At 25.3% G+C, this 11,163-nt stretch overlaps 1 protein-coding gene across 1 annotated transcript in view; it reads left to right on the top strand.

Moving 5' to 3' along the window:
* The window catches only part of LOC117169409, a 69,426-nt gene extending 61,267 nt beyond the window's left edge, over positions 1-8,159 (top strand). Inside the window, exons 2-4 of the mRNA XM_033355778.1 lie at positions 4,014-4,098; positions 4,225-4,387; positions 7,434-8,159. Coding sequence (XP_033211669.1) covers positions 4,019-4,098; positions 4,225-4,387; positions 7,434-7,601 — 411 coding nt within the window. The 5' untranslated portion in view covers positions 4,014-4,018 and the 3' untranslated portion in view covers positions 7,602-8,159. The remainder of the gene's footprint in view (positions 1-4,013; positions 4,099-4,224; positions 4,388-7,433) is intronic.
* The last annotated feature ends 3,004 nt before the right edge of the window (positions 8,160-11,163 follow it).

Genomic DNA, 11,163 nt, shown 5'->3' with positions numbered 1-11,163 from the left:
AATCCAAAATTTTGCTCAAAACGCTTCGAAAAAATTCAGGCGTATTCCTTGGCTGATTACAAGAACTTTTTATTCGTGATGATTTTTCCGAAAAGCGCATCGCTTATTGTAAAAAAATTCATGAATGTTTTCACAAAAATTTTGACATTAAGACGCCATTTTGATAATACTACAACGAAAAATCGATCTTTGAACCATGGATTCTCAAAGTTTAGACATTTATTCCACCCGTTAGGGAGATTCCAGGTTAATTACTGACTCGAAAAGCTTTGGAAAATGGTTCACAAGAAAAAAAATAGGCACGAAAAATCACGTTTTTTTTGTTTAAACTGCATTTTGGGATAATAAATAAATTTTCTGAGGAATTTTATTGGCACCGTCGGAAAGAGGAGATCTTAAGCAATAAAAATATATGTGTCTCAATTTTTTCTAGTGTCGAATAGTCTTAGTTATTGGCCGTTGAAAAGCAGTGTACCGGTAGTGGCGTTTTGGCCGTTTAAGGGTTATGATACTTTATTATTAAGTTTCCTCATTGGCGGGGGAGTAGGCAAAGCATTTATTAAATAAGTTTCCTCATTTTTATTATTAAAAAAATATATTTCTTAATAAAACCTGTTTCGATTATTGAAATTACTTTTTATACTATTATAAACATTGTATAATTATTCGTTTTACTTATTTTTGCTTATAGAGGAAGATTTGTATTGTTAACAACTTGAAAAGAATTTTAATTTGTTTATTGAAACTTTCCTCAATTAAAAAATGGATATCACAATATTTAAAGCATTTGTCCGTATGTACGTGTCATTATTTGAAAAATCAATTTTTATAGCAAGCATTTTTCGATTTAAATAATTGTTAATTGCATTTTTTATTGTGAGAATTTTTTTCATTTCCATAAATCAACATTGATGCAATAAATTAAATGATATTTGATTTGAGACAAATGTATTGACCTATAATATTAATTCATTGCATTCAAGATTACGGAAGTTATTAAATAAATAAAGCTTAAACTTAATTAAGCTAATACAACTTTTTATAATAACATGATTCAAAGCCTGGACAAGAATATAGAAGGCTCTTTAATTCAAAAGATGTTGATTGACCTATTTAGATTTTTATTTTATTTTGACTCTCTTTTTGAGAAAGAGAATATATTTGCTTTTGAATCATAATAATGAAGCGATTTCATTATGTAATATTTTATATTACATACTATTGAATCATATTATTTATCATGCTAATCGTATTCTTTAAGACATTGAAAATTGAAATATTGCTTTTTATTTAACGATAAAAACATTTTCAAATTTTCAATTGATAGCAAATGTTTCTACTGTGCCAGTTTGTGTCCTTACGGTGAAACTTCCATTAAAAATTGTCTGCGAAAATTTTGTTATTAAACTTTAAGGATACTTAGGAAAAAGAAAATTTTATAAAAATAAATCCCTCTACGGACGCAAATCTAGCTGTATGCTCGAAAACGTTTTCAATTTATTTATACCCAAAAAATTAACTCCATCGTCTCTTATGCTGGAAAAAAGATTTCAATGGCATCTTTACTATACAAGTATGAATTCACTTTCGGCGAAATATTTTTCTGGTAACTTAGATCACATAAAAAATTTGTTTGGTCTTTAACTACTTTATTTTATTCAATAATTAAAATACTTCACTTTTTTCAAAATTGTATCTTTCAAATACTAGAAATCTTTACAATTCTTTCAAGTCTCGTCAATTCTTTTGTAATTTTTTTTAATTCCTTAAAACTTTTGAAATCATGTGAAACTTCTTTGAAATTCTTTGAATATTACTGATATCTTATATGATCTTTTTTCTGGAAATCCGTTAAAATCCCTTTAAGAAGTATGAAAATTCTTTAAATCGCTTGAAATATACAAAATTTAAACATTTTTTTTTGTTGAAAATCCTTCTAATTCCTGTGACTTATTTTGGAACCTCTTAACATTTCTTAAAAAAGGCTTCAAACTGTTTAAATATATTTTTGAAAAGTGTGGAAATGTCTTGAAGTCGCTTAAAATCTTCAAAATCACTCAATATCGGTTATTATACTTAAAAATTCTTGAAATATTGTTTAATTGATTGAAATCTTCAAAAATTGTTTAAAACTTTTAAGCTTCTTCAAATCCCTTAAAAATCTTTAAAAGCTAAAACAATCCTTAAAGTCGCTTGAAATCTTTAAAATTTTCTAAAAGTCCCTTATACTCCTTCAAAACTCGTCCAAATGCCTAAAAAAATTTAAAAATTGGTTAAAATCATTAAAACTCCGTCAAATATTTAAAAATCTTACGAGGTTTTCAAAACCTTTAAAACCTCTCTAAAATTCACTGAAATTATTCAAATCCGTGGGAATATTTGGGAATCATCAAATTTATTTACAATATATTTTAAGTAATCCATTAGTCTTTTAAAGGCTATTAAAATTCCTTTAACACCCTTAAAATAATCGAAAACCCATTTATATTGTTTCAAATTTCTTTGAAATTCCTTAAAATACTTTGAAATGTTTGCAAAATCTTTTTAAATATATACCTTTTGAAATTCCATCAAATCTTTACAAATGTTACGAAATCATCTCCAACCAGTGACCATACTTTGGAATTTTTCGATTGGTGAAAATACTTCAGCGACTGAATTCTAGCTATGAAACAGTTGTTTTCACTGATGAATCAGTCAATTTTACTTATTCATGAGTAAATAGTTAAATTAGTAAAAATTTTATCTGATTCCCATAAAACCTTCAAAATTCGTGAAAAACCTTTAATACCATATAAAATTCTTCAAATTCTCTGAAATATTTTCAAATCTTTTTAAAATCTTTGGAAAGCATTCAAAATGTTTTTAAATACTTTGAAATGTTATGAACTTTTTGTAAATCACTTAAAATATGAAATATCCTATTAAAACTTCTGCGTAAATTTGTAAAAATATTTCAATGTCACATGAAATCCTTTAGAATCCTTTAAAATCGCGTGACTTTGTTTAAAATATTTCGAAATTTCTTAAAATCCCATGAAATCTCTTAAAATTCCTTAAAATACCTTCTTAATTCTATAAAATCTGTCTTAAATTGTATTAGATAATTTCTTTACACTCTTGGAACTTTTTAAAATTGTTTAAAATTTGAAAGAAAGCTTTGAAAATCTCACTTAAAAAATCATCCTTACGTAATCAATGGACTTTCCCAAACTGATTTGTTTTGAAATTAAAATTACTCTGTAAACATTTTTTCGGGAAATTTTTCAAAAATTATGTTAAAAATATTGTTCCATTATTTTGGGGCATTTCCCTTAAAGTTTAGTAGGGAAAATTCCCCAAATATTTTGTGAAATATTAACGAAAAAGTTTTAAATTTCTCCCAAGATTTGATGAGGAAAATTCCCTATGATATTTTGTAACAATATCTTGAAATTCATGAATTTTTCCGACGTTTAAATAGGGAAAATTCCCCAAAAATTGTGGTTCATTGACTAAAAATTTGTGAAAATAGATAATTATTATTTAGGGAAATCTCACTAAACTTTTTTGGAATAACAACCAAAAAAAGTTTAGAAAAGCGCTGAAAAACTCTAATTACATTTTATTTATAGAAAAAGTTTATGTAGTTAGTTAGCGTACTAAACACGTATTTCACTGGAAGAAGTTGATAAGAAGAAATTAAATTAGCACCCTTCGCAAAAGTTCCCGGATAGGGCCATGCGACAATACGAATCGAGGTTAATGTTTGATTTCTTATATACCACAAATCACTTCTTACATCTTTCTTTCTTTATCTTAAAATTTGGATTTTTCAACTTTTCCAACTTTTCTTTAAACCTTAAAAAGAAAGAGGAAAAGTTGTTTTTGAATTGATAAGATAAAGTCTCAATTGAGTCTTCTTAAGATATTGTTTAATAACTTTTTAACAAAAGTTTTACCACAGCTGTGCTCTTTAACTTTTGCCTGATATATGACTTGTAAAAATAAAAATAAATAAAAATTTGTTTCAGGTAAAATGACTCTTCGACGATGCATCATGCTCCTGAGTTTGTTAGCCTGGTTCACACAAGCTCGCGCATACGTTGTAAATTGCGAGTGAGTTTTATATTCACTAATGTTTCAAGCAGGAATTAAACATTTAGTGATTCGCTATTAATTTAAAGGAATCAATTAAATTAAAATAACAGATGATTCAAACAATTTATTAAATATTTTTTCCAGAATTCACCCTTACCACAGTCAATGCAGAGGAGTACAGACAAAAAGATTTGCAGTTGAGCCTGGACAAAATCTTCATGACACCGGATTCAAGGACTTGAAATCTTCGAATGACGAATTCAATGGTAGTCCATATTCCAGACTTTGGACGACTCTTTTAGAAAACGTAATTTAACATTTTTTGAAAAAAATGCTTAGAATTATTATTTAATAATATTATTTAAAAAGATTCAAAGCATTTGCAATATTACAATTGCAACTTTGAATAATTTTAATTTAAAGTCTTCAAAATTGATGAATTTTGTATGGAACAATTTCAATCTGCGGAAATATCAATATCAACATGTCAAAAAATCATGGTGACCCCTTGACCGAAAAATCAAAGTAATAGGAAATTTTGTAAATTTTAAATGAAAAACCTTATAGTTCAAAAAACAAATTGTTAGTTTTATATTCTACAGCAGCTTACGCCTGTAAAAATGTTTATCAAGTATAAAAAGCGAACTCATTGAATTTAATTTACCCCCTTATTTGAAAATTCATTTTTCCCTCTAGTTTCAAGAATTTTACCCTTTTTCTCTTTTTGCACTAAAATGCAAACTTTGTTCATGGAAACCCAATTATAAAATCCACTATTTTGGTTGAAAGTTGATTTTTTTTGTTAAAAATTCCACTATTTTGTTGAAATTGTAATTATATTGTTAAAAATCCAACTATTTGGTTAGAGAGTTATCCTTTTCGGTTAAATTTTCGGCTGCTTAATTAAAGAGTTTAACTTTTTTCGTATAAAAAAGTCATCGCTTTTGGTTGAAAATTCATCTTCGTCGGTTGAAAATTGATTGATTTGGTCAAAAATGTAACTATTTTCGTTAAAAAGTCATTTTTTTACATGAAAATTGATCTATTTCGTGATAAATTCAACTATTTTGTTGAAAATTAGTCTCTTTTAATCAAAATTGCAACTATTTCGTTGTAAATGCATCTGTTTAGATGAAAATAAATTAAATTAAATAATAAATAATAATAATAATAATAAATAAATTAAAAAACTAAATTAAATAATTAAATTGTTTTCTCAAAAAGTAATTTTTTGTTAGAAATTCAGCAGCCTAGTTGCACATTCATCTTTCTGGATGAAAAGCTCGTCCATGTGGACTGAGAATTCATATTTTTTTATTGAAAATTGACTTTTTTTAATTTAACTGTTGGGTTAACAGAAAATATGTTGTTGAAAGAACATCCTTTTCAACTAAAAGTTCAACTATTTGATTGCAAATAGAACTGCTTGATTGAAAATTATCTTCTTTAGAAAAATTCAACTATTCGGTTCAAAATTTATCTTTTTCGGATGAAGATGATCTTTTTTGTTGCAAAATTACGTGTTTAGGTTAACTGTTAACTGTTTTTAGGTCAACTATGTTCTACAAAAAATTAATATTTTTTGTTTGAAAATTTAATTAGTTGGTTGAAAATACAACTTTCAATGTTTAAACTTTGATCTTTTTTGTTTGGAAATTTGAACATTTGAACGTCTTCTTGGATAGAAATTCATCTTTTAGGGTGGAAAGTCATAATTTTTAGTTGGTAATTCATCTTTCTTGATTGAAAATAAAATTTTCTTACAAAATTCAATTCTCATCTAAAAAATTACTTTTTCTGTATTAAAAATTAAGTACTTGGTTATGAATTAAACTAATTTGTTAAAAATTCATTTCTTCTAATTAAAAGTTTAACTGTTTGATTAAAGATTAATTTTGTTTATAAAAATTCAACTATGATGTAAAATTTTCACTTTTTCAGGTTAATAAGTCAACTATGTCCTAAAAAATGTATCTTTTTTTGTTTGAAAATTTAATTATTCGGTTGAAAATGCAAATGTTTGTGGGTAAACTTTAATCTTTTTGGTTTTAAAATTGGATCATTGGGTTCAAAATTCGTCTTTGTGGGTTGAAAATTCAACTATTTGATTAAAAATTCAATTACTTTGTCAAATATAATATTTTTAACCGAAAATTAAATTGCCTTGTTGCACATTCTTCTTTTTGGATAGAACATTTTTCTTTTCGGTTTAAGTATTTATCTTTTATGACAAATAATTCATCCTTCTTGGTTAAAAATGAACTTTTTTTTTGATAACTTAACAGTATTCTAAACTAATTGTTTTTATGGCTGGAAAATTCAACTATTTGGAAAGTTGAACTCTCTTCTTGCATATTTAGAAAAAAGTTCACCTTTTTTATTTTATAATTATGTTTTTTGCTAATTATTAACATTTGTATAATTCAACCCTTTTAAAGAACTTTTGTGTTGTTTTTTGAAAAATTGAAGTATTTGGTCAAAAATGCAACTTTTTATGGTTGAATTTTATTATTTGTGTTTGAAAGATGTACCATTTGTATGAAAAATAATCGTTTACGGAAAAACCCCCTTTTTTGTTAAAAATTCAATTATTTTGAAGACATTTCGTCATTTTGTCTTGAAAATTAAATAATCTGTTTGACATTTTTTTCTTTCTGGACTGAAAAATCTTTCTTCGTTGAAAATTAAGCACTTTTGTTGAAAATTCTTATTTTTTTAAGAGAATGATTTATTTTTGTTCAAAAATAATCCTTTTTACTTAAAATTGCAACAGCTTGGTTATAAATTAATTTCTTGCGGTTGTTAAAATATAATATTTTTGTATTGAAAGTTTAACTGTTTTGTGAATAACTTGTCTGTTTTTCTGAAAATTCAACTATTTGGTTTACCAGTTAATCTTTTTTGGTTGAAATTGCAACTACTTAGATAAATGTTGAACTTTTTAGTTAATATTCATTTTTTTCAATATCCTTAAATAAAAATTTCATGATTTGGTTGAAAATTTGTTATTTCATTTTTGAAAAGTGACTTTTGCAACTTAGGGTAAAAAGAATTATGTTGTTGAAACTAACTCTTTTGCTAAAATCATCCTGATTGATCGAAAATGAACTTTTTTGTTGAAAATTTGACTCTTTTGCTTAAAAGTGAAACTGTTTTATCAATTTTTTTTTAATTCGTCTTTTTGGGTTGAAAAATTCTTAGAAACTTTAAGTATTTTATATTTAATTCAATGTGGTATCTACATTATATTATTTAAAAGAATTTTTTATTATTTAGAAAAATTTAGAAATTTCGAAGAATTCATTAATATTTTTGAGCCTTTGTAAAATGAAATTATTATTAATTTTTTTCAGGGCCTCAGCACTGATGATATATATGACGTTTATGCCTCGTCCAGCGCTTCCGCGAGAGGTAATAAACAGAACAGCAGGAAGAACAGCATCAAAGACAGGTTGAGGCTCAGAAGAATACCAATACGAGATTTTTTGTCCGACCTTGAACTTGTCGACAGCGAATATTAACCTAATTCACTACTTCACATATAATATATCCAGACTTTCCACCCAGCTGCTCGTTAAATGAACTCGCGATCAGGGACGATTTTCATTTTACCAAAAATAGCGGGAAACATAGATCTTTTTATCAAGAAAAATACTCCTTTTATAAAGAAAAATATTTTTCTTGATATACAGATTTCAGTTTCCATTAAAAACCATTCTACAGAATTTCTACGGAATATCCACTGAACTTGGCTAAAAATTCTTTAGAATTTTAAAACAAAATTTTAAATTATTAAAAAAATGATTATAAACTATCTTCATTTGTCTTCCACTGATAAACAAAACACGAAACGCTTTTGGAGAAAGTATTAAGGAATGTTAATTCACTACTGAATGTGGTCATTGATGAAAGTCCTAAAACACATGTACTGAATTTTAAAATATTTTAATCCCACGAAAACAGATTTTAAATAGATTCTTATAATATTATTTCTGCCTTATTAGTATGTAGTATAAGAGAATTGAATTCGATTTTGTTTGATTTGAATAATCTCCTTAATTGTATCAATTTCTTTATTAACTTTATTTTGCGTTTATTAGACTACCCGATATCAGAAGATTGTATCAATTCATTAATTTTTGATTAATTATTAATGTTAATTTATTATTTTAATTTGTAAACTTTAAAAGGCAAATGTACTTTTCTTTATAAAAACTATTCGTTAATTCGATGTAAGATGTACTCAGAACTACGACCTTTTTAAATATCTATCTTTTGTTACTCCAGATACCTTAAAAACTATCGAAAATAAAAAAAGTATTGCAAAAAAATTCAGAAAGTTTCACATTTGTTAAATTATGTTGCTAAAAAATTTAATTATTATGATGCCAATTACGACAATGACAAATTTTACTCAAAAGGGACACTCGAGATGTTCTTAAAATGAACAAAGAAGAATTCTATTTCTTTGAATAGAAGGAAGAAATATTTTTTATATCTTCAGTAGGCTGTAAAATATTGTGAATCCTTAAAAGTTAAATAAGTTTCTTCGCTCGACTGAAAATGTAGTCTTATTTATACTATTTATTGTTAATCTTCACTAATGAAAGTATATTGTAAACCTTTATTCTCAAGTTGTAATTATAGCCGATTCGTTAGAAATATTGTCGGTATTAATCTTAAGCAATATTATTATTAGTCAGTATTCAAAGAAGTGTTGATTGAAAAAAAATCATTAGTCGAAATTTTTAAAAAATTTATTATTATTGTTTAAAATTAAAAAAAATACTGTATATTAATTTTGTGTGTATATGTGAAACTTTATTTACATTAATGAGATTGTATAAATTATATTGTTCACTGTATATCTGAATGCCAAACGCACACGTTTATTTGATCTGAAAGCGAGTAGTCTTAGAATATTATTTAATCTTACGGAAGTTTGGAAAAATTTTGGAGACGCAAACAAGCCTTTGAAATTATACATCTCGAAAACTGAGTAGCAGTATTTTTGTTTGTCTCCAATTTTAATAATAAATATTGTTTTGTAATAAAAGAGCATGTTATTTGCTTCCAGAAATTATATTTTTACTTTTGTGAATCCTATAAATAAACTGAGCCGTAACTAGGGTGGCGCAATTATACAATTAAATTACCTAAAGAAATGTAGAAATGAAGAATTTCAAATAAAAATATTATCATTCCAGGCCTTAGACTCACTAAACTATTGATACTTTTTTAACGATGCGACAAAAGGGTAGAAATACAAACTTTTTCTAGACAGAAATTAAATTATTTGTAGAAACAAAATTATTGATAGTACCATACACAAATTTAACATATAAGGTATAAATATATATGCCTTTCACGTTCATAACTACATTGTCAAAATTTCCTAATTTTTCCGTGATAATTTTTTTTATTATAACTGATCATTTACATTTATATACCAGCATTTTATTCTTGCATTATTTTTAACATAGGCTTTGTTACAAACGGTATAGAACAATGTTTAATATACAAATTGAAAATTATCAAATTTATTTATTTACTTATTTAAAAAAGACCATAAAAGACGATTTCTAACAAAATACTTGAATTTTCAACCTAAAATGATTAGTCAAGAAAAAAGCTAATAGTCGATACTTGAATCAAAAAAAAAAAAGATGAAATTTCATTTTTAAAAAATTCTTAAGCCAAAAAGAGGAATGTTCCATAAATCAGATATTTCAATTGTAAAACAAAAAATTTTTGCCTAAGTTGTTGAACCTTCAAGCCAAAACGCGAATTTTCTGCACAAAAATGGTATTTTCGTACAAAAAATATGGATTTTCATCAAAAAAATTAACTTTCAACAAAATTCTTTAATTTTCAACCAAAAAGATTAACCGCAATTAAAAAAAAAAGTTTAAATGGTGCAACTTTTACCCACTCAGTTAAATTTTCAATTGAAAAAGATCAGTTTTCAATGCTACAGTTAAACTTTCAACCAAAGAGATGAATTTTCAACTAAAAATATGAAAGTTCAACGTAAAAATGATTTCTTAAACAAGTGGTTCAAAGAAAATAGTCGAATCTTAAAGCAAAGAAGATTATTTTTTAACCAAAGAATTGCATTTTTATCCAAAAGAAATATAAATTTTCCACTAAAGCACATAAATTTTCAAATCAAAAAGACAAATTTTCAAAAAAATTTCGAATTTTCATCCAAAAAGATTTAAGTTTGAGTTTTCAACATTCAAATATGAGTTTTAAACAAGAAGTAAATTTTCTGCGAAATAGATGAATTTTTAACAAGGCAGATGAATTTTCAACAAAAATTGATAACTTTGTAAAAAAATTGTTGAATTTTTAACCAAACAGTTGCATTTTTATCCAAGAAAGATGTAATTTCTACAAAAATAGATACATTTTAATGAAAAAGACAAATTAAAAAAAGAATAGTTGAATTCTCATCCACAAAAGATTTCAGTTGACTTTTTAACATCAAAATATGAATTTTTGATGAAAAATTAAATTTTCTAGGCAAATAGTTAAGTTTTTATTGAAAATATCAATATAGATTTCAAAGGAGATTTACAGTTTTGAAAAATTGTAGCTTCATTTAACATTTTTTATTGCAAATTGGTTTTTTAAAATAAAAGTTAATCAGGATGAAAAGAAAATTAACACTATTTGAACCAACTGTTTGTTATGTTAGAGTTTTTCTTATACATTTTTTTAAAATAAAAAAGTCATTCGTTTTTCAAGGAATATTAAAAATATTTAAACAATAATAGAGGATGTAAACGCTTTTAACTAGAAATCGGTTATAATCCCTAAAAAATATTTAATTAATAAAGTCAAACTTATAATCTTGATGTGAACGCTTTTAACTAGAAATCGGTTATAATCCCTAAAAAATATTTAATCAATAAAATCAAACCTATAATCTTCAAACACTTCAGTTTCTGTTAATACTTTACTTCAAAAATGTATATTCTTAAACAAAAATCCAATGGTTTGTTTGACCATACAAAAATATGATGTATTAATTTCGAAGCTAATTTTCATCCATTATCAAAATATTGTCTTTGATTTTCT

The sequence above is a fragment of the Belonocnema kinseyi genome, chromosome 3, assembly GCF_010883055.1.
Source record: "Belonocnema kinseyi isolate 2016_QV_RU_SX_M_011 chromosome 3, B_treatae_v1, whole genome shotgun sequence".
In the NCBI taxonomy this organism is placed as follows: Eukaryota; Metazoa; Arthropoda; class Insecta; order Hymenoptera; family Cynipidae; genus Belonocnema; species Belonocnema kinseyi.
The sequence above is the reverse complement of the archived record's forward strand: the minus strand, read 5'-3'. Positions and strand labels throughout refer to the sequence as shown.